The sequence below is a fragment of the Podarcis melisellensis genome (genome assembly GCF_964234715.1).
Source record: "Podarcis melisellensis genome assembly, chromosome: 8".
In the NCBI taxonomy this organism is placed as follows: domain Eukaryota; kingdom Metazoa; phylum Chordata; class Lepidosauria; order Squamata; family Lacertidae; genus Podarcis; species Podarcis melisellensis.
In genome coordinates, this window is record NC_138540.1 from 41,549,138 (window position 1) to 41,577,090 (window position 27,953).

General features: G+C 46.1%; 1 protein-coding gene across 6 annotated transcripts in view; it reads right to left on the bottom strand.

The window, feature by feature from the left end:
* The window catches only part of ACSF3 (acyl-CoA synthetase family member 3), a 62,507-nt gene that overhangs the window by 16,852 nt on the left and 17,702 nt on the right, over positions 1-27,953 (bottom strand). For 5 of the 6 annotated variants that reach the window (XM_081920203.1, XM_081920200.1, XM_081920199.1 and 2 more), the window contains 3 exons: positions 26,653-26,798; positions 21,443-21,555; positions 9,662-9,788 (listed from right to left, as the gene is read on the bottom strand). In XM_081920203.1, coding sequence (XP_081776329.1) covers positions 9,662-9,788; positions 21,443-21,555; positions 26,653-26,798 — 386 coding nt within the window. The remainder of the gene's footprint in view (positions 1-9,661; positions 9,789-21,442; positions 21,556-26,652; positions 26,799-27,953) is intronic. The other variant, XR_014170763.1, reaches the window with a different exon arrangement.

Below are 27,953 nucleotides of genomic sequence, written 5' to 3' on the forward strand. Positions count from 1 at the left end.
TACTCTGGGATGCAGATAATTTTGGGCAGTCCTGAAGCTCCAGCCATCTGAGTTCATTGCGTGACCCTGAGGAAATAAAAACGTTCTTCCCTGTCAACTTCCGTCAAGGTGCTGTGGAGAGTTTCTAGAGAAAAAAACAGGTCACCATAAATAGGAAACTCCCTTCCTTCCTTCCTTCCTTCCTTCCTTCCTTCCTTCCTTCCTTCCTTCCTTCCTTCCTTCCTTCCTTCCCTTTTTCTACTTTCTCTCACATTAGCATTTAAGTATTTATAGGCATCCCTGCAGATGGTGAAAAGGAAAAAAGAGAGTCTGCCACGCCACTCAGCAGCTTGAGAGGCTGAAGCTTGGCAAAAAGTAATTGCAATAACCAAGATGCTGGAGTTAAAACCCCTTTGCTCCGCTCCTGCCCTTTGCAGAACAGCTCCGGGATCAATTACGGTACACGTCTAGCTAAAGCAAGCAATAACTCTCTTCCCGCTACGCCCATGCAGTGACCTTCCCGTTGTCTCTCGTGAATGAGCAGGATTGTTAAATAGTCCACCAAGGTAGCAGCGGGTGGGCATAGTGGCAGTGGTGCAGAGGATTCCCTGCAAAAGGTGTCCAAGTAGCCCTTTTATTTAAAAATAGAGAAGCTTCCTTCACCAACCACTGTAAGCAAAGCGCTGCAGCCACCCTCCCTCCTCCCCCCATTTCTGCTTCCATCACAATGCCATTAGTTCTGAGTAAATATGTTCTCAATTGTCTTGAGTGAAGCCCACAGGGAGGCTTCTGTTGAAAGCAAAGAGCCTGGGGCTATCACTCCCAATGATGTTATCTGCCCAGGATTACAGAGTGGGAAGGAATTGGAAGCCCTTAGAAGTCAGAGGCTTCTTCTTCTTCTTTCACATGTCCTTATCAGCTGGCTGGGCAAAACACCAGAGTTAAATAAAAGGCTAACTGCTTACAAGGCATTTGGCCTTGAACTGGGGAGGTTGCAAACAAAGCCACTGCTTCCAGACACTGGGGTGACAGAAGGCAGCGTGGGGAGGGGGGGGAGAGGGGATGAAAGCTTTAAAAACTGAGAAAACAAAGCCCTGGATACTGTGATATTATTTCTTATCAGATTCCACCCCCACCTTCATTTTTGGGATGCTGTTTTTCCTTACATGCAAGGAGAGGAGGATCATAGGATGTTGCCTGCTACAGAGTCAGCTCAATATTCTTTACAGTGCTTTCCAAGAGTTTCAGACTGGGGACATTCCCACCTCTACCTCTGAGCCACAGTTGCCAACCAACCTGCCAAGCCTTGAAGATGTGAGTGTGCTACATAAAATAACAGAAAATGAAAAAAGAAAGAAAACCTTTATCAGATGTATGAATGGAACTCAACGTGTATGGCTGTGTCATGACTCCAGAATACTATGGATTCAGAGGAAGTTTCTGCATGGAAGAGTGAAACACCTTCAGAGTCAGCTCCTGAACTATCACCTTCTACTACCCTAGAAATGCCGGCACAAAAGCAGCCCATTGCACCAGTGCCTTTCTGGCTTGAGGAGATTCCATTGCCTTTCTCTGACTCCATTGCCTTTCTCTGGCTGGAGTCAACAGGCATTAAAGCAGGCTCTAGGTCCCTTTAACTGAAGAGACTCCTCTCACCAAAGGCACAGCTGGAGATGGAGCTGTGTTTAATGTTTCTTTTGGGGTTGCCTCTTACTGAAGCAAAATTTGAGTCTTGCTTCTATATGTCACCTACCTAGTCCTAAACTCTCAGTGGAGCTGTCCAAAGTGCTATCTGCATCTTGCCGATTTCCTTCTAATGTGGAAAACCTTTGGCCCTTCAAAAGTACAACTCCCATTAGTTCCAGCAAGAATGGCCAATGGCAAAGGGATGATGGGAGTTGTAGTTCTCAAATGCCAAAGGTCCCCCACACCAAATATATGTGAACATACCTGGCTTCTATTACTACAACTTGGGAAAAGTAAACTTCTCTTCTTTGACCCTGCCTTGCTGAAGCCAGAACTTTGCACTGTTTTGTCCTGCCTGACCCTGCCATGAACTCCTGCTTGGGTCAGAACCCCCATGCTGCTGTGGCCATTGCTTGGAAAAGAACAGCTGAGGTTATGGCATAGCTGGTTATAACCTAAGTTGGAGAGAGAAGACCATATATTCTGATAGCTGGCTTTTGAAAACGTAAATATAATGCACAATCTAAACATAAATTTGTGCTTGCTAGTGCATCAAAGCTTGAACAGTAAATGAGGGACAATTACATTTTCTTTGTGCAGTAACTACCCATACTATCCTGAGAGACTGGATAATATTATTCAATGAATTCCAATTTTGCAGCTGCTCATTTCAACGGTCTCAGGGTTTCTTTTGATTGAAGTACAGCAGCTATAAGGCCAAATAGAGATTTGCCCAGAGAATGGCCATCTTTAATGTCCTATTTAGGAATGCAGGGAGCTGCCGTATATTCAGTCAAACCATTGATTCATCTCAGTGCATACTGTATACACTGACTGGCAGCAGCTCTCCAGGGTCTCAGGCAGGAGACATTCCTAGCCCTACTCAGAAATGCCAGGGATGGAACCCAGACTGGAGGCCTCTTATGTATTTTTGCATATATTTGGGCATTTAGAAATGGCTTCCAAGGCAGTGATGTCCTTCCTGTGGAACTGAGGAAGCCCTGGTGGCCCAGTAATGGTATTCCTCATTTGCTTCTATCATATTCCCTTGTGAGAAATCTACTGGGGACTGTGTGCCAGTGATAGACAGGGGCAGAGCCAGTGGTGGGCAAGCCCTGCCCCCGTTCCTGTCCCTCCCCCACCACCAACAGGAAATTAAGTTGAGGTCTGCACGTGACCCCTAAGCCAGATGTTCCCATCCCTGGGCAAAGCTAGAGTACAGTTCCTTGCTGCTGGAGCTAATTAAGTTAGGGGACCATCCATAGGCAAGGATATGTCAAAAGAGACATAATCCTAGAGGTCAAGGCTAAGCAGATCTTCCCAGTCCATCTGAGTTAATCACATCATCCCACCAGGCCACTCTCTGGATCTCAACCTCTGGCTACTAGAAAGCTCTCCCTCTTCCCAGCCTTGGGCGTGTGTATTTCATGCAGCGGGCTTACCCTGCTGATATGTCATATGCAACATTTGCAGGAGCTCATAATTAAGCAATAATTTAAAACAAAAAAATAGTATTAATCGAATTTATGACTGGGAGAGACAATGTAAACAAACATGGGGAAAATATTGCATGCTAGGATTTTAATTAGACATGTTCCTATTTATAGCTTGTGCCGAACAGGCACAAGTGATTTCTATCTCAGGTGTGAACGCCCATGAATGGAAACAAATGCCCACCCCGGAGTGGGGAACACCTGCTTCTCTCTGGGGATTGGAAGGAGCCAGAAAAAGCCACTGCCAACTCAGTGTAGTATTGCGGCGTGCCATCTGCTTAACCTTCTCTGTGCTAGCTGGCATTGAAGGGAACAGAACAAGACCAGCCAAGCTCAAGCAAAGGGGTGTTTTTGTTTTGTTTTTTTGGTCTTCTATCCTCTTAGGGTTGAAGGGCAAAAGGACTCACAGGGGAATGAACAGAACCTTCAGGGCTAACCACAGAACAGATTGAAATTCTGTGCCAATATGACATCTATTCTACACCTGAATGGATTCTGCAAATCAGGCACATCTGCAAATCTTGCATAATTTATCCTTCTTCTATGAGCCATTGGGGGAGGGCCAGGAGTTTAGCAGAGCACTGGCATTCTGCCCTTGGACCGCCAGAAGTCCTGGTCGGTTGCCTTCAAGGGTCTAAACATTTTTAAACTTGACCTGCCACAAGGAAATCCATCAATGACTGAAGTGGATACTGGCAAGTAGTTCCACAGGTGCAGATAATTATGTGGACTCTACCAGATTTACTTTCCTTAGGTGAAGGGGGAATTATCTGCTGTGAAAATATATTCTGAGGCTCATGAGGAATACAGTGACAGCTGTTTGCTTTAGTAGTTCCTGAACTGCAAAGTGTTAAGAAATGTTAGATTTAAAAATAACTATCATTGCACATTAGTGCCATGTTCATGATTTGAAAATCCCCCACTGCCCCCTTTTTGGTATTCTCTCAATTGTGCTCACAGTCCACCAGCAGGGGGCAGCATCCAAATTTGGGGAAATGTGAAAAGCAACAGACAGAACCTGCATCCTACCTAAACAATGGAATCATCCACACTGCAATCCACACTCCAAAATGTGTCTGATTTACAGCTGCGATCCCTAAAAGCAATGATATTCAAGGTGCCCTGCAAAATGTCTGAGACTGTTGGGTAGAAAAGCAGAAAACTGCAGAAACAGCAGGAAAATTTTTTTCACATCCTCTGGGTGCCTTCGCTACTTAGAAACAACAATTAAGATTCTCAGAATGGTGGAATCAAGCAGCCTGCTCTGTGTGGTGCACAATGCATTTGCAGAAACTTGCCAGGCAGCCCCACTATTAGGAAGAGAGGTAAATGCTGCAGGCTACAGAAGCTGGGCAGTGGGACTGTATCCCCCTGACTGGAAGACAGATCCCTGTGTGTTATACAACCTGTCCGGGGCTCCATAAACTAGCTTGCTACCCTCAGGTATCATGGACAATGTTGTCCCATCATCTGTGTTCAGGCACGATTCAACCACTAGTCCGGTCAACTCCCCTGTGTGTGCATGCACCATCTTATCCTTTGCCTCAGGCTGCAAGATGTCTTGGGCCAGCCCTGGAAGCTTAGGGTATGCGAATATTTATTTTGGACCTATAAGAAATGCATTTGAGAGATAGAGACTGGGACTTCCGTAAAAGGAACTGTAATATAAACTCTGAATACCAAAATACAGGATTTGGTTACATGCAAAAGAGCAACATTGATCGCATTTATGTTTTCTGCACAGCTCAAAAGCAGGGGAGCTTAATAGAAATGAGTCATCGGTTTAAAGCCCACATCAAACAAGTTAAATAACTCTTACTTTCTTAACGACATATTAATCAAACTGCATTGATTCTTGAATCAGATTCCGTTACCAGCCAAGGCCTCTATCTTCCTGGCCCTGATGCAGGCATTAAGGGAGTTTTATTCTGACAGATACAATATAGCAATCAATAAAGTCTTATTATATGGAGCTGATATACATGGATTTGCTTGCAGGATTTATGCACCACTTTCAAAGTCGGCACTATTTCATGTCTCTGCCTCAACCTGTAATTGAAAATAAATCTCACCAAATGCTCCCAGGTTCTACTTTCCTAGACGTGTGGGCAAATGTGAATGGAGCGAGCCTATCCGCAGGGAGAACATAGCTCTATGATCTTGCCTCTCCCTGCCACTCATGCTGCACAGCGTGCTTTTCCTTTGGGAGAAATCCTTTGCACAGCGGGAGGGGGATGCACATAGACACTCAAGATGAAAGCCCATCTTTCAACCAAACTAGTGTAGCCACTCTGCGCTCTTATATTCACTTCCACAGAGTTACAGCAGGAAAAGCTCCTGGCTGACTATGTCCCTATTTCAAGGTACTGGGAGAACACAAAAGCAACAGTTGGATTTATGAAACCGTGGACATGATGCTAATGCGCTAGGAGTGCTGCTTTTCGCCCCACCATTTCGTAGCACCTTGCAATTTAGGAAGTACCGTACTCTTCGTGAACTTCAGAATGCTGCCTGTAACTGCTTGAGTGATTTTGTGACTACTTACACTGAATTCACCTGGGTCACTTCTTCTTGTGGAGAACAGTGGTCTTCGTGAAGGGGACTGCATTTATTGCATTTTATGGGGCTCATGTATAAAGGTCTATCTAAACCAAAGTGACCTTTCACATCCCTCACAGGAACATGCAGTTTGTCATCATTCCATGGATAAGTCAGAATGTTAGTGAACATTTCATGACACCACAGAAGCTCAGCCAATGACAGGGAGAGTGTTGTTCACACACAGCTAGCTCATCATATGTGGGGTTGTTTACTGGCATGTCAAGACGCAGAAGAAGATGCTTCTTTATATAAATAAGAGCCTGAACAGTTGCAAGGTGAGCCAAGGCCAGCTACATTATTTCCTTTCATAAATAAGCACACAAGTCACACATCATTAACAGCCCTCCATTATATCCATGGGGCATTTGTTCCCACCTCTAGCTCTCTTTCTGACCCTGACAGACTTTATCTACCCTATCTGCCTAGAACTTTGGAGCTCCATCTTAATGTGGCTCAATCCATCACCAAGTGCAGCATGTTAGAATCTGCATGTGCTTTCTCTGCTAGCGATTATTCTTCATTTGCTGACCTGCTGGTTTCTAGGATTGTCATTAGCAATAAGTAAAATGCTCAATTATGGCTCAGAAGTTATTAGAGGCAGAGCAGCGCACCGTCGCCAGGTTTACTTTGCTCCAGTTGTGCTCCCACCCCAACGGAGGGCCAGCTTCCACATGCCCTTGAAGAATGCCTCAGCAGCAGCCTTGCCACATTGGGCCCCATGCCCAGGATGGGAAGGGGGGACATAAGTGGCCGTATTCAGACCTAAGTTGGCTAAGAGTATAGTTCCTTCCCTTGTTCACTGCTGCCTTTCTCTATCTTTTCTCTTTATCTGTGACTAGGACGGGAAAAATCCTGAGTGCCTGGTTGCACAAGCAGTTAAGACTCTAATGCTGGCAAGTAGGATTTTAAGGTATTTTCCCCAAGCCATATAGAGCTGTGTCAGTAAATGCCCCTGTTGCAGTTATAATCTGCTTCATTTGCATTCTTTGGAACACCGTGGCAGTAATTAACTCTGTTTAACTCATTCAAATGCTTCTTCTAGAACTCATTTTGCTGCTGCTACAAAATGCTTTGGAGTAGGTACCTCTCTGGGATTCATCATGATAAAAGAGGAAGAGCATGCTGCTCCTCAGTCTTTTGTGTATGGCTGGGTATGTTCTGTGCACCCACAGCACAACAGCAGAATTCAACCTTCTGAGTATCTCAGTATTTGCTCAATTTCTTTTTTAAAAAGTTTGTAGCCCTCATTGCTACGGGGATCAAGTTTCAAGACACAAGGACAGTATCTGCTAAAACTGCAGAATACAAGTGGGGAGCTCAGTACGACTTTCAGTTTGAAGAGCTGGTCTTTTCTCGGTGAAGGACTGTGATGCATGCTTTACATGGAAAAGGCCCCAGGGTAAATCCCTGGCATCTCCAGGGAGGGCTGAGGAAAGCTCCTGCCTGAAATCCAGGAGACTGGCTGCCAGCCTGTGTAAACAATACTGAGCTTAATGGACCAATGGCCTGGCTCAATTAAAAGACAGCTTCCCTATATTCCTTCCTATGCCTCCATGCAAAATAGTTTTCTGAATAGCTAACAAGGCAGTCTCACCAGCAAACCTGCATCTCACTGTGGATCAAGAGGTGTCAGCTCTGGAAATATGTTGCCTACCATTTATTTTTTTCCAAAGGACCCAAAAGGGGACAGGAGGAAAATTGGGAGGAGGGGAAGGTGGGGTGCAACCAGAGGGAAACAATCAAAATGCCATCACTCTGTGTCAAATGAGATTAACAGTGGTAGGACGGAGGGTGGCTTCTGAGGCTTCTCCAACTTGCCTCTAATTCAGAAGAGCTGTCATTTTCTCCCACCACCACCCCGCTGCCAGCATTTCTTGCTTGGAAGTTAAAATTTGCCCAGCGAAAGGGTTAAGTTTAATTTATACTGATTTCCATTTAATATCATTCTCTCCCCGTAGGAGCCAGCAGCTGTGAGCTGATTGTAGTTTCTCATTATGCAGTCTGTATCGCTAATGGTCTGTGACAAAGGCATGGCATCTTCCAGGCCATACCCCCGAGAGCCAATTAAACACACATACTCCCTTCCTGTTTGCAATGCATTACAATGAAATTAAACTGAATTTCAAAATCATTTTCTCCTAAAGACATCTCTTTACAATAATTAATGCATGCCATTCGTTTGCATCTGAAATATTCATCAGGAGGGTCAACTTTTAAAAAATCCTTTCGTTCTTTTTTTTTTTTACGGATTGCCCCACAATGCTGCATTGCCCACTAGCATCAAGCCGCAAAATCTCGCTGCTCACAGGAGGACTGCGGCATGAGCAAAACTTGCCAAACTGCAGCTCTCATTTAAGTCACAAAACCAACCACCCAACCACAAAATGAATAGAACACACACAGTAAAGCCACAGAGAAGGCACCAGAAAGTCAGGTTGAAGCACTTAAGTCGGTTATTAATGTTATTATTATATAGCATTTTACTGTCCAAAGTGCTTCACATATGTTATCCTGCTGTAATCCATACAACAGGCCTGCGTGGTAGGCCAGCATATTATTCTGATACTGCAGATGAGACGCTGACAGCCACTTGATCTAGAACACTCAGCAAACTATCACAGCGAGATTTGAACTGGGGACATTGTTGGTTTGCAGCTCATTTTATTTGGTGCCATGCTGCATGATAGTTGTCTTCCTCTCACATTCCTCCTCAGCCCAAATTACATTAAACAAGCAGCGATACAGAAAGGAAGTGCCCCCTGTGTGCAAACAAAGACCTGGGCAGGGGTGGGAATAGACTGAGTGACAGGAATGAAATTAACCAGACACCCAAGCTTTCTGCAGCCTACAAGATTAATGACAACCAGGGCTGAACGAAGAGAGAACAAATGTCCCACACTTACACTGTCGCTAGTAACAGGAATAGGAAAGAGTCAAAAACGAGATGGCTTTGGGTCAAGAGACTTAAGAGGCCAAAATGTAACTCTTAACAGGTCCCCCTACACTCCAAGGCTCTGCTGAGGGATGGAGCTAGCAGAAGGAACCATTCCATTTTTAGGGCACAACTGTATGGCGTCCCCATCAGGGGTGGGGATATTTAGTTCCTGAGACTCAACTCAGCCAAGGGTTCATATGATCAGTGGAGAATCCTTGACTGAACCCTATGAGCAAAACACCACTTAACCATATTACTGCTGCAGACAGAACACAAGGAGGTCCCAGCAGGGCTTGGGTTCAAATCCCTGCTCAACGTGGAACAGGAAAGGTAAGTGGACACCGAATGGGAACTATGCTACTCTTGACTTGTTGCAAGGGCAAATTGAGTTAGGCAAGTCCAGAATTATTTGCATACAAGAGATATAAATGATATATTAATTTATGCTTAGCTAACACAGTGCCCTGCAGATGTTGCTGAATTACAACTCCCATCATCCCTGATCATTAGTGATGCTGGCTGGGGCTGTTGGAGATGGCGGACACCACAATGTCTACTCCTGTATTAATATATCAATATTACTAACACTAGTCCAGTAACTTTGCCTGAGCAGCAGCTAGGCGCAAGTGCTGCATCAGCTCCTGGTTCCCAGCCAAACACACCAGGGCTGAAGATCTTTCCCATAGTCTTGTGCCATGAACCAATGTAGAGGAGTCTTGCCACAGGGCACATCGCACTAAGACTCTCTCACTTGGGGGTCCTATAAAAAATGTAGTTAGCAGTCTTATGTCAGGTCAGTTACTCTGTCCATCTCATCTCTCTGGCTGGCAGTGGCTCTCCAAGGTCTCAGTTACAGAAGGGACTGTCCTACCACTGGCTACCTGACATTTTTAACTGGAGGTGCTGCCAGGAATTGAATCTTCTGCATGCAAAGTGAGGCGCTCCAGCACCTCCCCAATCAAGGTACCTGTTTTAAACCAGCCGTCAGGAGTGAAGGCATCCCTGGTCTCCTTAGGTCTGTTCCAGTATTCCAGAAATACCGTAGGCCCCTTCACAAAGAGCTCCCCTTCTTTGTCGTCCAAACCTGGGGTCACCTGGGGAAACAGAGATGCCATGTACTCCACTGCTAGCACAAGTTGCTTGCACCCATCAACCCAAAAGAGCTGCACTCTAGCAATGAAGCAAGGGGATCCTGACCCTCCCAAGGCACCTGCATGATGGAGCAACTGCAGCCTTCTCAGACCTATCCTGATTCACAAAGAGCAAAGATGGCAGGTCAGCGTCCGGATGTGGATAGCCAAGTCCCAGACTGCTGACTCTTCATGACAGTGCTGATGTGTGCAGAAGATGACCAGGCTTCAGATCCCGCCTTCCCCAGCTCTCCTGGAGTTTCTGGAAATATAACGACCCAAGTGCTGCTGACCTACATAATGTGTCATCTTGCACTGCAGTGAGCAGAACAAGCTGACCCTTTCATTTTCATTTTTATTTAAATGCAGCATGTCGTATGCCCTGGGAATATGGTGTGGGGATAGTGGTAGCAGCAGCACAATTCCCCAGCCAGGTGGGCAAAAGGCGGAGTTTGTGCACCCCTGCTTGTCTGAATCAAAAGGCTGGATGGGTTCCAAATTCCTTATCACCTGAACTTGGATTCTAGCAGAGGTTCAATGCTCCCCCCACATCTTATCTACAGCACAGCTCCTTGGCAGCAGGAACCTCCCTGTTGTGCCATTTTGCGATACTACAGCTGGCTTGCAAACAGTAAAACAGAAAACCCGTGACGTTATCTTAATAGGATTTTGCTTCTTGAACTCGCAGGGTTCGTAGCTGTGCTCCCCAGTGCCTGGGAACATGTGGACCAGTTTGGCACTATCAGCTTGCAATGCCTGAACACTACAGGCGGTGGCAGGGGGTGGGGTGGGGGAGAGGCAGAAAGGCCGGGGTGTGTGTTAAAATGGAGGTTCAAGATGCTTGTGCATCTATGGCACATCCACAAACTTGACATCCCTTCAAAACAACAACAACAACAACCCCTTGAAGTTCCCAATGGAGGGCTTCTTCTGCAGCCAGTAAGCTTGCTTTCTTTTCTTCTTCAAAATCTCCAAGGTACCCTTTTGTTGATACACCGGATCTAACTTACAAGCAGCTGTTGAAAGCATCAGATGGCTAATTGCATAGATATCCTATTCTCCAAGTGCCATATTTTAATGCACGTTTCAGCTGCTTTAATGCGTTCAAGCAACTTTAACATGCAGACACGGTGTGCCCTGGAAGACTGGCGTTTGATAGCTTTCCGCCGCAAAACGGATTCAGCAAGCTGAGCTAGGCCAGCCGGCGCGCCAGATAAGATTACATTTGCCACGCATGAAAATAAAAAGGTTGTAATAAACTCTCTGAAGGAATAAATCCGGGTGATTATAAAATGCATATTTTCAATGCTTCAATTTTACCTCTCTATTAGCAGGCAGCCAAGGTGGCTAGTAGAGAGGTGAGAGCTTTTCTCTGATACATTTCCCAGGCAAGGCTCAGTTGTTTACGAGTGAGTTCCAGGATAGCACTAAAGCCTGCTGCCCTGAAAAAACTGCAGCAGAGAAACTGGAGATGGACATCAGTGCTGCTGGAGGCAAAGGACTTGGCTAGACAACCTTTGCTCTGGCCCAGCCATGTTATGGTCTTCACTTGTTTTACAGGATGTCTACGTCTAAATGTAACATTTGCATAAGCCCAATATTCTTGTAAGTTACAGTGGAACAGACTCCATTGGAAAGTGGTAGACTCTCCTTCATTGGATGTTTATAAGCAGAGGTTGGAAGGGCATCTGTCAGGGCTGCTTTAGTGCATTGCAGGTGGGTTGGACCAGATGACGCTTCAGGTCCCTTTCAACTCTACGATTCTATTATTCATGCTACTCAAGAAACAGGTGAACTTATGCCAAGTCATTTCATTGGTCTATCTAGCTTACTGAGTGCTAGTCCACATTGACTGGGAGAGGCTCTCCAGGAATTCAATCCGGGTTCCCAAGCAGATGCTCTACCACTGAGCTATGGCCCTTTGCCTGAGGCCTTGGCTAACACACCCATTCACCGGCCACTAGATGCTCTGCATTTGCATGCTGACACTTCTGTATCCATCAGCTGCAATAATTAAATGGAAATTCTGTGCACCGAGGAAGTACATCTCTTGGGATTCCAGATATCAGAAGCAAGTAGTCAAGCTCCTTAGAGGAAAAGGTGAGATATAAATGTAATCAAATAACTATTAGCTGTGATACCTATATGGCACTCTGATGTACATCCAACAGTGTGGGCTGACAGCAGGAGAGGGCTATCGCTCTTGTGTCCTGCTTGTGAGCATCCTGGAGGCACCTGTTTGTCCACTGTGTGAAAGAGGATGCTCGACTACCTGAGACCTTCAGCCTCATCCAGAAGGGCTCTTCTAACATTATTTCAGGCAGTTCTCATTAAAGACTGAAGCATACCTCCTCTGGGCAACAAAAGATGGAGACAAACCAAAGGGAAGCCCCTGGTGTCCTGCTTCATGCTGACCGTTACTGGAGAGAATGCTAGAGGAGACTGTCAGATCCACCACCAAGGAAATTTGTATGTTCAGCAGACCATGGCCTCTGGGAACTCCTCTGGTTGGGAGATGCTGCCAGTTGCCAGGTAAAAAGCCCTGTGCTGAGGTGCATATCATGAAATTTAGATAGCCAAGATCACTTACTGTCCTTGGACGTAACATGTTGGGCACATCTCCTGTGCAAGTCCCTTTGCAATCCACGAGAGTCCCTCAAAAATTCACGGCACCATGGGCACTTATGCCATTTGCTTACACAGGAGATGCTTCCTATCGGATTGTGCCCTTGCTCTAGAGGAGAGTCAAGCTTAGGCACCATGCATGGGCACCAGCATTCCCTGCAAAGAGCAAGCAAAGGCAGCAAAAAGTTTTTTTAAAAATGCTAATCTTCCTAGTGGGACGTGGTTGTAAACGCACCAGCTGTGCTCTCCAAGATCACCGGCGGCGGCACGCAGAAAAAGCAATAAAATTTAAATTTTAAAGAAGCACTTCCAGAATGGCATATTCCCACTCCCACCATCATCACCGCCTGGCACTGGTTAAAAATGCAAAGGGTTTGCACTGCTGGTTTATATTTGCAATTAAATGATTACCTGAATCAAAGTACTTAAGGAATACTAGGAAGTTTCTTCTTGGCGGGGGGGGGGGGGAGTTAAGCAGGAGAAAATCATTTCTGCTTGTGCCGTCTGCATAAATGAGTCATTTTATTAATCCATTTGCTTAACAAAAATCAGAAATCTGCATAAACAATTTCTAATCAGAGCGAAAAAAACAGTAGGGAGCTCTTAGACGGTGCCCCCCTCCTGGTTTGACACGGCTACGTGACACTGGCCATACAGCATCTGCCATGCTGTGGAACAGGCACAGGCAGTTGGGTGCATAACATTCGGTATATGCTATTGATGCCAAGGATGGAGGGTGGAATTGACCAGAGGAGAGAGGTTAAATCCACATTAGCCAAGGGCTCACCAATGGCAAACCACAAGGCACCACCACCGCTGCAAAGGTCCACATTCTCAAAACTGTGTGTGATCTATTTATGGAATTCACAGGCACAAAGTGTTATGACTTCCACAAGGTCAGATGGCTTAGGCAAATTCATGGGCAGCAAGTCTTATTAATGGGAGGAAGATACGCTGCAATATTTGGGTTGCAGGTCCTCACCTCTCATGACTAACAGCAGTGCTCACCTTCTAGGTTCCAGCCAGCCTCTTCTAGGATGCCTTTCTTTGTAAATAGACACTCAACATTCCTTGGTTGCTCAGTCCTTCTTGGACTGTTTTGTTTTTGTTTTTTGCCGGGGGGGGGGGGGGGGCTAAAATGGCTTGTTTTAAAGTAATTTTTGTACTTCTGCAAACTTCAAGAGTTCTCCCAAGCTAGTTGGCACCTCCTTCTAGTTGGCCCCATTTTGGATTAATTTCTGTTGGCACTTACCACCTGAGTCTGCTGTGAGGGGGAGGGATGGCTGTGTGATGGCCCCTTAATACCAGTTGCCACAGTGCCTTCATGCCCTGCTGGGAGATTCCCCAGAGCAATCGAGCTGGTCCCTGTGGGAAGCAAGACACTGGACTAGATGGGCATTCGGTCCTGACCCAGCAGGACTCTTCTTATATTCTTGTGCATGCCTTGAACAAGAGTTGTCGTCCAGAGGATGCTGTCCACAGAAGTCATTCAGTTCAACCTTCTGTATAAAAGGAGAACCATTTGCCTGTGTCAGGACCTGTTCATGCCCAGCTCATCTGTCGGAATCAGAACTATGCAGAAGAACGAAGCAACAACCAATCAACGCGTAATCTGGATCAGAATACTGCTGTTATTCCACAACAGGATGGGTGTGACTGGGCAGGTGAAGAAATTGGTCACTTGCTGCCTGGCTGTTGCTGGTGTGACACCTTCTTCTGCCCAGCCACCTGCATTCCAACATGACTTCTTGCTGGCTAGCTTCCCTGCTAATTCAGGACACTTTGCCTTTAACCTACCTTTGCCTCACCACACAGCTTCCTAGCCTCAACAGAATGATGGGGAAACCAGTCATACTACACAAGCTGGCAGAAATGGGACCCTCGTTTGCCAGCTCCCCACAGGGAAAAGTAGTAGCAGAGGAAGGCAGAGGCAGCCAGCCTCTTTTTGCCTTCTGCAATAAGCACACCTCACCTGTGCCCTGGGGCACAAGCGCCACTTGGCCAGCGGCATCCTGCCTGCTGCCGTGGCTCTGCAAGGGGTGAGCTAAGAGCAAAGGGGCTTATTTTTCACAAGGCCACCAATCCAGGCATCAGATAAAGCAATAAACTTTTAATCGTCTATTCTGGCAGATTTGCTAGTAGTAAAACGCTCAGCAGCACATTACCCATCTCCTAGGCAACCTGGTCCCTCATACCCATTTGTAATTAAAAATTCCCCCATAAGCCCCCTTTCCGCACAAGCGGCATTATCTCTGCTACGAGCTGCGTGTCCTGCAGCAGAGGCTACAGAAGGCAATTGCAAGGCAGCGCCATTTCCCTCCTGCTGGAGAGAAGGCAGATTTCAGCTCCTTGGGGAGACAACACCGAGGATAAGAAGAAGAGGGAAGAAAAAAGTCACCCAGAGCCCAGACTGTAATCTGCAACAGCCACATTTCACATCTGGCTTTGCAACGGTAACTTTTCATAAAGGAGGGTTAGAATAATGCAATCAATTCGCTTTTCATTTTGGGAGGTTTCATATTTTCTAAAAATGAAGGGAGAAAACGAAATGAGAAGAGGAGGAGAAGAAAGGAAAGGAAGCATACGGGAGAGAGATCCTAAATACTTGGCCCAATCTGTAAATCATCAATAATGATTTTATTAGCATGGGTAAAGAATCTGTAATGCAATAGCCAAGTGATCTAGTTTTTGTATGTATGTATGTTTGTGTGTGTGTGTGTTTTTGTATGTATGTTTGTGTGTGTGTGCGCGCGCACACACACACACACACACACACACAAATCTAAAAGCAGAGAGTCCAAAACCCAACATTTTGCTCGTGGAACTGAACCAATTTGCATTCCTCAAGACATTCAGTGCTCACAAGTGGGGAATTGGAGGCAGTTGGAATGACCCAGAAATTCCCATGCATGGTTTAAATCATTGTCTATTCTGTTTTAAAGAGGTGATTAATTTTAATTCACAGGCATGCCTCGGAGATGAGAGAGATCAGAAGAGGAACTGTCACACTGGGAATTCAAAAGCCTGCCTATTCTTATGCCAGTCTATCCTTTATTTATTTATACTCTACTTTTCTGCTTAAAACACACACACACAATCACCAAGTGGCTTATAAAAGGTAAAAACAGGCAACCCAACACAGCAAATGGTCCTAGGAAGAAGAGAAGAGAATACAAACAGCTGTTTTCAAATATCCGAAGGGCAGAGGATGAAGCAGGCCTGTGCCCTGTTGCTCCAGAGAACAAGAGCAGCTGAGTGGAAAATTGTAGAAGAAGCAGAGTTAAACATTAGGGTTGGTTTTTTTAAAGCCCTAATGATAATAGCTGTTTGACAGTGGAACTGCCTGCCTCAGGAGTTGTCGAGTTCTCCTTTGCAGGAAATACTTAAAGCAGAGGATGGACAAGCTACCTGTCAGGAGTTATATAGTTATATAGTTGCATCCTGTGTAGCAGATCCTGCACTGAGCAGGGGGTTGGATTAAGCGAATCATACTTCTTATGATTCAAAATCCCTGCCATAAATGAACATACAAAAACAAATCCCAAATACAGCAACACCCCCAAAAAACAGCAGAGCAGGTTAGCAGATTGAAATCATACACTAAAAACACACTGGAAAAACTAATGGCCTATGCCAAACAAAAAGACAATACCCTTCTGCATCATTTGTGGTGCCTCCTTCTTAGCATCCACAAAACCACCAGTCCCACAGAAAATGGGCTCTCCCAGAGGGCACAACGCCAAGTTTTGGCTCTGGACCAGCCTGCTGCTACTCTCTCCTCCATCCACCCCTGCAGGGAAATGCCATCTGCTGAGTAATGCAGAATACAGCAGCCTTTCATTGGGGCGAAAAGTCCACTTTGCTAATCTTTCTAACCAGCTCACCACTGGAAAGGAAACATTCCCTGCACTCACAATTTGCTAAATATTTAATCCAGCTCCAGCGCAGCTTTTCAAGATGCATCTTGGTGCATCCATTTGCACTGGCCTTGAAAAATAATAATGGAGTCCAATATGAGGTGTGGCAGACCTAGGCTCCTTGGAAGGGCATAGTTTCCCAGAGGGACCATAGCTGGAGCACCTGCCTTGCATGCAAAAGGCCCCAGATTGTATTTATTTAATATCACAATTATATCCCAACTTTTCCGCCAGAAGCTCAAGGGGGCATGCACTGTTTCCCCCCCTTCCCCGTTCTATCCAAAAACAGCCCTGTGAGGTAGGCTATCCTGAGAGTGTGCGACTTACCCAAGGGCACTCAGTGAGCTTCATGGCTGAGCCGGGATTTGAACCCGGGTCTCCCTAGTCCTAGTCCAATACTCTAACCACTAAACCCCACTGGTTCAATTCTAGCATCTCCAACTACGTAGGAAGTAAGGTCAGACTATTTGCGCATCTGAGTTGGGGCGGGGAATAACATGTGGTCCTGCGCCCCACATGGACTCCAACTTCCACAGCTAGTTGTGAGGGATGATGAGAGTTATGCTCCTGCAACATCTGGATGGCCACAGGTTCCCCAGCCCTGATCAAAGCCAGTGCAGTCTGTTCTGATTGATAGCAGCTCTCCGGGGGCTCAGGTAGAGAGAGGCCTTTGGTGTCACCTGCTCCATGGCCCTTTCTTCTTCTTCTTTTTAAAAATGGGAGATGGCATGAATTAAAGTCGGGAAGAGTGTGCTCTGCCACTCATCTAGTCACATGTTGCTTCCTTTCTTCCTGAAGCCCCTGTAGCAACAAAACTGCTCACTCTCAAAAATCTCCCAGTTAGGAGACGTGGCATTTCTGTGCAGCTGCAGAGCCCGTTTTATCTGCTGACAGCGCCCCACTGCCAAGGCTCAGAGTTCGGCTCTTGGATCTAAGCAAGCGCTTCTTTTCTTTCCCCCTTTTTAAGGGGAGGGGGAGAATGGTGGCAGAGTTTGGGGGGGGCGGCTTTAAAAATAAACAAACAAACAGACAGACAATACCCGCTATGCTCCAAGAGTTTGCGAGCTCCTGCCAGCTGGGAAGCTACAGCCTATGAAATATGCATCCCAGTGAACAAAGCAAGATGAAATATCCAGAGCTGAGCAACAAAGAAGAAAGGGGGGGTTAACCCTTTCCTGCCCCTCAATGCTGATAAAATTAGAGAGCCCCCCCCCCAGATGTCCTTTTTATTGTGATTTTGCGTTCACAATGATTTGCGCTCACGATTGTACTGGGGCCAGGGCAGTTATATGTCATGCCGTTTGCAGAAGTTCCATAGCAGTCATGCCACTTCATTTCCAGTTGGGGAATGACTAGTGATTACCTGCTGAAATCCTGTACTTTTTCATACCACAAATGTTCTGGGTTATGTTTTATTACGTGTTTATATGTGTTGGAAGCCGCCCAGAGTGGCTGGGGCAACCCAGCCAGATGGGAAGGGATAAATATTATTATTATTATTATTATTATTATTATTATTATTATTATTATTATTACTACTACTACTACTACTACTGCGTTCCGAGGCACTGCACATGCCAGTGAAATCACTTATATTTGAAACACACTGAAAAGGCCTGCAAACACCCTGTTCCATCCCAGCTCCATTCCATTCCTTTATGTGACTTTTCGGATCACTTCTGGGTTTGGTGTGATGTCCGTGTGTGTAGTCACACACATACTGAACGTGCATAAATGGGGGGCGGGGTCTGCCTGTACTGTCTCTGTGATAGGAGGCAAAGCACAGCCCTATCATGGGCTTATCTTCCATGAAAGTGTGTCAAATCCTCTTTTAAAGCCATCCAAGTTGGCGGCAATCACTGCCTCCTGCGGGAGTGAGTTCCATAGTTCGACTATATATTGCGTGAAGTACTTTCTTTTGCCTGTCCTGAATCTTCCAATATTTTGCTTCGCTGGGTGTCTATGAATTTTACTGAGAGAGGGAGAAAATGTTTTCTCTGTCCACTTTCTCCATGCCATGCATAATTTCCTCCTACTCACCTTTTCTCTAAACTAAGAAGTCCCAAATGTTCCTCACAGGGGAGCTGCTCGATCCCCTTGAGCATTTTGGTTTTCTACTTTCAATTGCAGTACACAGAGCCAACATTTTCATATCTCCCATGACTCCCTGGCTAGTCACCACCAGTTCAGGCATCATTAATATATAGAATAAAACCATTTTAAATAACCATGCTTTATATAATATATGTGTGTTAGGAAAAACCAGGTTCCAGGCTAATAGTTATCACCCACTGCTTCTGTATTATAATCAAAAGAGTATTGGGCATCTTAAAAGCTGACAAATTTATTACCGCATAAGGTTTTGTGAACTCGAGACCACTTTGTCAGAGACATGAAATGACATCTTAGTTGGCAGGTATACAAAGGAGAAAACGGTAGGGCAGGAGCTGAATGGCAATGAGATGCAAAAATTACAGCCAGTGATAATTAAAGCTTAAATATCTGTTAAACAGGCACACTTGTAACCTTTTACAACAGCAGTGATAATTGCTGAAATGATTATATTAACACCTTCAGTGAGGCAGGGAACCATTCTCAAGAGTTAAAGATAGTCATCTTAAAGGTGCCACAAAGATCTGAGTGTTTTTGCTACAAGACACTAATGCAGCTACCGCTCTGGAAATTTGTGCATTATAGTTTTCTTACTTGTATTATAAAGGCACTAAATCACAATAATATATAATATCGCATAAAATATACTTTTAAAAGGAACTATTAGCAACAGTGCAGTGGGGCTTGATGCTGATCCTTGCCCTCCTTCAAGCGTATATCAAGGGCAAAAGTATGGGATGGAGGTTAATAATCACTGAAGCCAAAGAACCGCTGAAGCCAAATCGGAAACTGTGGATGGTGCCGAGGTTCAGAGTGAGGTTTCTCTAATGAAGCAAAGTGGGAGAAAGGAGAGAGAGGCAGCGCCAGCAAACTTCCCGCTAAGTAGCTTATTGATCTTTGGGCTGCGCCAGAAACTAGCTTTGCAAATGACATCAGCTCTTTTGGCACACTATCGCACGGCTCTCGGACTTCCAAGTGCAACTTTCTGACATGACTGCAAGAATCTTGTCCATGGAATTTAATCCTGTGGGTTAAACTTTCTATCTCTCTCTCTCTTTCGAGAGGCAGGTTTAATTATGGCTCTCATAAACTGGAGGCAGGAATTACAGAAGCAAAAGCTCAAGTAAGTTAGACCACGTCCAAACATTGGAGTTCTAAAGAAAAAACGTCAGGTGGAGGAAGGAAGTGTTCTAAGCAACAACTGGTCATTCATAACATTTTTGAAGGACCACCTTCTACCACATGAGCCCATCCACTATTTAAAATCACCATCTGGGATGCTGCTCCAGGTGTTCCTTCATTCCTCAGGCAGCAACTACGGACTGGACCGTTTCTTTGCAGGTGTCCCAATTATGAGGAAGAGCCATGGGAAGTGGCAGAGCACCGCTTTTCTGGCATCTCCAGGTAGGGTTGGGGAAGACTCCCTGTTTGAAACACTGTAATGCCACTGCTGGTCATACTTGATGGTGCTGAACTAGATGGACCCTTCAGAGTCTGACCAGGTCTAAGGCAGCTTCTTCTGATCCAATTTTGAAATTTCCTTTGCAGATATATTTGCCAGGTGCCTGCTTTTCTGTAACGCACCAAACCCCAAACCTGTTATTTTCTTGTGCTTTGGGCAAGCAGTAGTATAGCAATAAGATTTCTCTTGCTATTACTGTATTTTTTGCTCTATAAGACTCTTCCCCTCTTAAAAAGTAAGGGGAAATGTGTGTGCATCTTATGGAGTGAATGCAGGCTGCGCAGCTATCACAGAAACCAGAACAGCAAGAGGGATTGCTGCTTTCACTGCGCAGCGATCCCTCTTGCTGTTCTGGCTTCTGAGATTCAGAATATTTTTTTTCTTGTTTTCCTCCTCCAGAAACTAGGTGCGTCTTGTGGTCTGGTGCGTCTTATAGAGCGAAAAATACGGTATAAAGTTGCTGCATTAGTGATAATGCCCTCTTGTGGATGTGGCTGACAGGGGCAGAATGAAAGGGGAGAGAGTACGAATTCCACAACCAGGAACTCCAACTTTTTCAAAGAGAAACATTTTCATCACTTTGCATAACTTATTTTGGTTCCAGCCTTTAAAAAGAAAATGCAAAAAAATAAAATCGATAGGTTTAGGGAGGGGAGCAGCAGCGAAGCGAGGAATGGGCAGCCTGTTAATGTCAGCTAGAATGAGCACTGCTTCTGTCTGGAAATCACCCACAGCACAACCTCCAGCACAAGTGGACCTGGAGAAATGCATGATTGACCAAAGTGCCTTCTTGCAAAAGAGATAAAAGATTAAAACCATTGGCTAAATTTGTAGAAATTTGTTCTGCCATGTATGGCTTTCTTTACTAGAAAAATGTTTTTATTTATATTAGATAGCTAGCTAGCTAGATGAGCATGCCAGGCCAAAGACTAAATAAGTGATTTATGCAACCATTTCTTTCATGGCCAAGCTCCTCTGAGTTAACTTTCCCGGTAGATTCTAGAGTGCTCAGCTGGTCTTCTGAATGTGCTGGCATTTGTCCAGGTTGGGTTGAACCAAGAAACCACATTTTGGAGGTTCACCACTTGAATCAGTATTATAGTAGGAACAGAGGAAGCCGCCTTCTAGCAGAGTACTGTCAGCTCCGACTGGCTGTGGCTCTCTGGGGTTTCAGGCGGATAAACCTTTCCCATCACCTCCTGCTTGACCCACTTTTTAACTGGAGATACCAGGAGGCTTTCTGTATGCAAAGCTAGTGCTCTGGCTTTCAGCTATGGCCCCTTTCCAGTATTCACAACATGCGTTCAGGGGGCCTAGGCCTACTCAGAAACATAAGTTGAGTTTGCCTCTCCACCTAACAAAAAGAAGAAAACACCAACTGCCCCCAAAGTAGCCTCAGTGATACTTCACTCCTCCTGGCAAGGGGACCAAAGCGGACAGGAGAAAATAACCCTTTCCTAACCTCTTTGCCCTTCCTGTCCTCTGCACAAGTTTGTTAATACCTTTGTGCCATTCTCATTGCCTTCAGCATGGATGGTGTAGGCAGGGCCTTCCTTTTGCGAGCTTTCTGAGGCTATGCGCACTTGCACTCCGGGCAGTGGAAGCCCCACCGACCCTAGGGGGAAAAGAAAGAGGAAGTTGAAAGCCGGTGGGTGGAGCAACTGGACAGACACCAAGCCCAGCACCAACCGCTAACAGCAATGGGTCAAAATGTGAGCTATTTAGATCAGGACATTTGCAGAACATTTCCTTGTTCCAGTGGAAATCCATTTTCAGAGTTCTCTCAACTGTGGCTTTCCATAAAAGCACACACACACACACACACACACACACAAAATCCTAAGTGTTTACTATTAAAGAAATATTGGACAGCTTTTGCCCAGTTTGGTTTTTTAATTTGAATCAGATGGCACAACGTAGTTCTCTTGGCACCGAATTTGGGAATTAGTACAGCAGCACAGCCCTGGGTCCAGTTACAAAGGGGCAGGCAAGCTGAAGAGGGCCCCAAACTGTGCAGAGAAACCCTGCTGGAGCTGGGGAAGTCAAGATGGTAAAGGCACAGCAGCAGGAGAAAGGCCACACACTTCTCATTTCACCTGGAAGTCATGTGATGCAGAGAAGAGGCAGGATAGCCCTGATGCCGGCTTGCATCAACACCATGAGGGAGGATGCAATGGGGACACAAAAGCCCTGACATGACAGGGGAGAGCACCAAGCAACAGGCAGAGGCAGCCAAGGACCAAGGATACTGCATACTAGCAGGGGCCCAGCAGAATTATTATCATTATTATGCCAACGTTTATCAGTTGCCTTATGCAAAAGAAAAAGTATCAAATCAACTTGATAAGATAAAATGCAACGCACAAAAGCAATTTAAAAACCTGAAAAATTTAAAATGATCAACAACACACCCAAAAATCAACTTCCCATCCAGTAACATAATAATAAGGACAAGTCCTACCCACCTCACTAAAAAATGACCACCAGCATAGCAGGCAAAGGCCTGATTATACCAAAAGGTTTTAGCTTGGTGTCAAAAGACTGGCAGGGATGGTGCCAGGTGTGTCTTCCTAGGGAAAGCATTCTACAGGGGGAGGAGAGGGGACACACTACTGAAAAGGTCTGTTCTGGTGGCTATCCTTTGTACCTCCCTCGAGGGGGGCACACAGAGGGGGGCCCTCTAATGAAGGGTGTGGGCAGTCCTTGAGGTACTGTATTCTGAGCTGCATAGGGCTTTAAATAGGGCTGCCATATTTTTTAAAAACCCCAAAATTGTTGAGCGATTTTTCTATTAACTTGTCTAAGATCCAGGACAAAGCGCCGCCTTTCAGAAATCCCCCCCAGACATCCATTCCACCTTTGAAATCCCGGTAATGTCAGGGAAGATCCAGACATATGGCAGCCCTACTTTAAAGGCCCAAACCAGCACTCTGTACTGAGCCCGGAAACTAACTGGTAGAATGTGAGCTCCAACATCCCTATTGGGGTGTCACCAGTTGCATCCAGAAGACTGGAGTGGAGAGTGCTGGCCCAACAGCAGCTTTTTCTGTGGCTGCCTCTGAAGAGAACGACCATTTCAAACTTGCCCTTTGACTAACCTATTGACAACTGGCTTTGAAGCTGCTGCATCAATCAGAAATGAAAGGACTCCAGCCACCCGCACCCAGGACCTGAAGGCACGGCAGTGTTTTGACAGAGATTCCTTCAACACCAATTTACAAAAGATGGAAACAATGGATGGTGCATCTTCCTGAGTGAGCTGTACATGCGTGCCTGATTCACAACCACTGCATGCGCTCTGAAGACATGACAGCAATTTAATTATTGCAAAGATAGGGAGGTCTCTGTACTCAGACTATGCAACAACCCCCCCTCCCGTGCAGAGGAAAACCAACCGCAAGTCTCCCATACTTTAATTCAGTCCCTATATTGCCAAAATAAACTCAATGTATAGATATATTTTAAAAGGAAAAAGCTACCCGCTGAGAGCTGACTTATCGCACTCTTTCCAGAAAGGGTCTATTTTTTTTCTCCCCTCCCAACCCAAAATGACAAACCTTTGAAAGCAGAGGTCTATAAAAGGCTGGGAAACGCTGACAACGTTAATTATAGCGATACCAGCACGACAGTGCAATTAAAGTCTTCGTGCAAAGACAATGACTCGCGCTCCTCGGGGCCGAGTGACATATAAAAATTAAGTCTGTATGGGTAACAGAGGGTCCAATTCGGCTCCCCGGTGATGCCAGGCAAAGATGGCCAGGGGGTGGGAGTGGAAGAAGAGAAAGAAAGATTCAATCCTATGCAGATGGAGAGATGTTTTGGTTGTTGTTGTTTTTTTAAGCAGCTTTGGCCTCTTCTGATTCTTGCCCGGAATCTCACCATATAAACCAGGGGAGAGGTGTCTGCGCCTGTCCCCTTTTAGTTTGTGAGCTCCTGGACTTTTGGCAAGCTGCCTGCCAAGCTAAGCATCAGCCCCGGCAACCCAAGACAGGCAGCCGTCAGAGAAGGGAGCAACCCTATTAGCCCTCCACCACTTCTCCCCCCACCCCTGTTTAAGTTAGTTGTCAGTTCTTCCCTGATAAATTTAATTGGCCCTGCGGTCTGTGTCCTTTGGTATCAGGGGACCTGGATGCTGTTATGTGTGGTGGTGTCCTCGGAGAATTGAAACAGGCCAACGATAAGGCTCTCAGCACTCTCCCTGTCAACAATCTATGGAGTCCCCGCTGTAGGAGCTATTAGCCGCCTCTGATCTAAACCTCCAATTAAAGTGGTGATTAGGCCCAGTGAGGCATTCGCTGGCCATGAATTATTCATCTCCCTTCACAGTAACAACACCGGGGGGATAAGAGAGAGAGAGAGGAGAAGAGAGAGAAAGAGTGTGTGCACACTGCAGAAAACAGAAGCATTTTAAGCAGGGTTTTAACCATGTACGAGCAAAGCGCTTATCTCCAAATCTTTCTTCTCCTCTTCTTTCAGACAGAACCTCTCCTATACTTTTAGATCTCAGCACCTTGAGAACAGAAGCGTCAGGGCTCTACAGATGACAGGACATGGTCCCTGGAGCTAGGGGTGGAGGGTGGAAAGGAGACAACTGGGAGGCAGTGGAGAGGGAGGCTGGGGCGTAAATGCCTCTGCAAATTGCAAAGGCGGCAGGAGGAGAGGGGAACCCCCCCCCACCAGCACTCTAAAATATGTTTGGGATGAAAAATATATTGCACACGTATGTTACATGTGAAAAACTGAGCAGGGGTATGAGTCCTGGCAGCAGAAGACACAGGCAGATCTGCCTGCACACAACAGCTTCCCCTGTCATTCCAACAGAGAAAGCAGATCTGTGGGGAACATTCCTTTGCATGTGCAGAGCTGTACCTGCCTTTGGAATGAATGAGACACCCTGTACACATCTGGGCACCCATTTGCCAGCCAGGTTCCTGAGAGAGGTTATCCAAGGGCACAGGCCACAGGTTTCTTTGAGCGCCTCCTCTATCTGCTCACGCTCCTTCCAAACAGAGACTCGCTGGAGTTGTTCTTTTAGTATGGAGTTCAGAAGTCCGGCCTTGCACAGGTTTGCCCCCATGGTGAGGCTCCCTGGGAACTGACTTGGCAATACGTTTTCTCATGCTGCCTGACGACTCCATACCCCGCAGTGCCAGCTGTCCAGTCCTGAAGCTTTTGGTTGTTCTAATTATTCTCTTTTGTCTGTGTTGTGTCAACCTCAGCATCTCGCTCCTTTTTCATCTTTGTCTCTAGGGAGATTCTTGGCATGCATCCTACTACCGAACACAGCGCTGGAAGAGCGTCATGGCGCTGGAGCACTTTGATCGTTCCACTGCTTCTTAACACCTTTAGCCTGAAAAGCTGCAATCACAGGGCCCAGGATGCTGCCTTTCGCCACCTCCGCTGGGCAGTTCTAAAGAAACCCTGTTCTTTGGGTCTGCTACGACACGGTGGCTGAAAGAGTCTCCGGGGAGCAATATCCGCACACATAAGCTGAAGATGTGTTTGAGGATGAGTGTTTTGCTGACCTGGGCTGCAGCATTTGAGGTTTTTCAGCTCACAGAAGAGCAGGAGGAAAACTTATAGAAGCATATAAAAATTATACATGGCATGGAGAAAGCAGATAGAGAAAAGTTTTTGTCCTTCTCTCATAGCACTAGAACATGTGGACATCCAATAAAGCTGAACTTTCTGGGAAAACCAAAGAGCTCAGCACATAGTTAAACTACGGAATGCACTCTCAAATGAGGCAGTGATGGCTACCAAATGTGTTGGATCCTCTTTTAAAGCCATCTGACAAATTCATGAAAGCTGCAAATGGCTACTAGCCCTGACGGCTATGCTCTGCCTCCATGGTGGAGGCAGTATGCTTCTGAATACCACTGGGGAGGGGAGTGCTGTTGAGCTTGGGTCCCACTTGTGGGTCATTAGCCAGATCAGCAGGGCTCTTCTTATGTTCTTATGTCTAAAGGGGCAACAGAGTTCTGCTCCAGGTGGAAATAAGCAATACAACAGGCCAGGCCAGGCCAGCCTTCCCCAACCTGGTGGCCCACTAGTGCTTTCGACAGCTTCCATCAGAACCAGCCAGATCAGCTGTGATGGCAGGGGTTGATGGAGTTGTACTCCAAGACAGCTGGCGGGACACCAGGTTGTAGGAAAGAGGCTGGGCTATCCTATAAGTTTGTGGCCTCCGCACCATCTAAACTGGGTCTCCAGAAGTAAATAAAATAGATGATAGATCAATAGATAGATGATAGATAGACAGACAGACTCTGATGCAATGGGGAGAGAGCTGAATGAGCACCTGGGAGGTCATACCTCTGCCTCAGAATCACAGTGTGGCCTTGGAGAAGTTGCTTAGTCTCAGTCTCTTGCCTGTTCATCTACTGGAAGGATGGGAAACCTATGGTCCTCTAATGTTGTTGGGCTCCAACTCCTGTTGGCTCCAGACAACACAGCTCATATGTCAGGGATTATGTGAGCTGGAGTCCAACAACATCAGGTGAGCCACAGGCTTTCCCAGTCCTGATATATACACATTTAAACAGCAGTAGCAGCCTTATTTGTGGATTTAAAGGGACGAGGGTTTACCTGCCAAAACAGACCCTTAGTACAGTCCTGATCTGAAAGCACCTCCCCCTTCTTCTCCAAACGTACAGCACCTAAAGCACTTTAATCATCGTAGGACAGCTTGCAGCCCTCGCTAGATTCTTACCTGGGATACGAGGGCCATGGAGTGGGTTCGAAAGCGCCATCCCAACCTCCGTCATCCCATATCTCTCCAACAGCGTGTGCCCAGTGATGCTCTTCCACCTCTCCAGGATAGGGACTGGGAGGGCTGCAGACCCTGACACCATCAGTCTGCAAGGAGGGATGCCAGCGAGAGTTAAGTTGTTTAACAACTGCAGAGCAGGATTATTGCCACAGCCGTTCAATATCTATTTAGAACCAAGTGCAGGGGCCTGCTGGATTCTGCTTTCAGCAGCACTACCTACAAAAGGGAAACTCCGCTTCATGCTACCACTCCCTTACACCTTAGGATGGATTCATACAGAATGGACATGTCTGGGTGGGTAACCGAGTAGGATATTAACTGGGGGTGGTGAGAAAAAAACAATAGAAGATGACTTTGGTAGAGATAATGAATGGGGGTAATTGAAAAGGAATTGAATTGATTTGGAGCACGATCTGTTGGGAAATTAAGTTGGGTAAATGAATGTAAGAGAAACTGATCTGGAGTGATCTGTGGTGGGCTGCAGGTTAATTGAAGAATTGATCTGCGGTGATCTGGATGGGAAATCAGTTGATATTAACATTTTAAATGTGAATCTCGGCCTACAGTTTAGAATATCCATGTTTGCCTCTTTGGGCCCTTTCCCCCAAAACTTCTGCATAACTAAGTAATGGACCTGGTTTCCTGCAAATGCAATACAGGTTGCAAGAAGTGCTGGTCCCCCGTGAGCACAGGAACAGCCTCTGGACAAAATGTAACCAAGAAAAAACACCTACATGAGACGCCACCAGGAAAGCAAAACGTACTGGACAGGCTACTCTCTAAGGCCAGTCTTGCCCCGGAGCAAGACGTTCCCTGGCAATCGCCCCACAAGCAGAGAAGAAAACAGGGCGGCATTTGCTGCTGCAAAGTGGTGACAGCACGATGAGGGTTGGGCACCTGCCAGAACAGAAAAAGGGCTTTGCATCTACATCTTGGAACCCAAACTGAGAGCAGAGACATGACAGATGGTTTTTAACAAGATAGTAGGAGGTTAGCCTGGAGAATAAGCTGGATCCCTGGCTCTTGTCTCTCGGAGGGCAAGCTGTACGGAATCATAGGCTCAGCGTCACCAGATTGGAAGGCGACCATGTAGCTCAACATCCGCCCCAGAAGCAGAATATCCTGTCCCTGAAGTATCCCCTGCCAGGTGCCTGGTTCAGCCTTCTGAAAGCCTCCTTCTGAAAGAAGGAAATCATCTGTGGTGGGCAGTATAATTCACTGCACAACTGCAAACCTCCTTG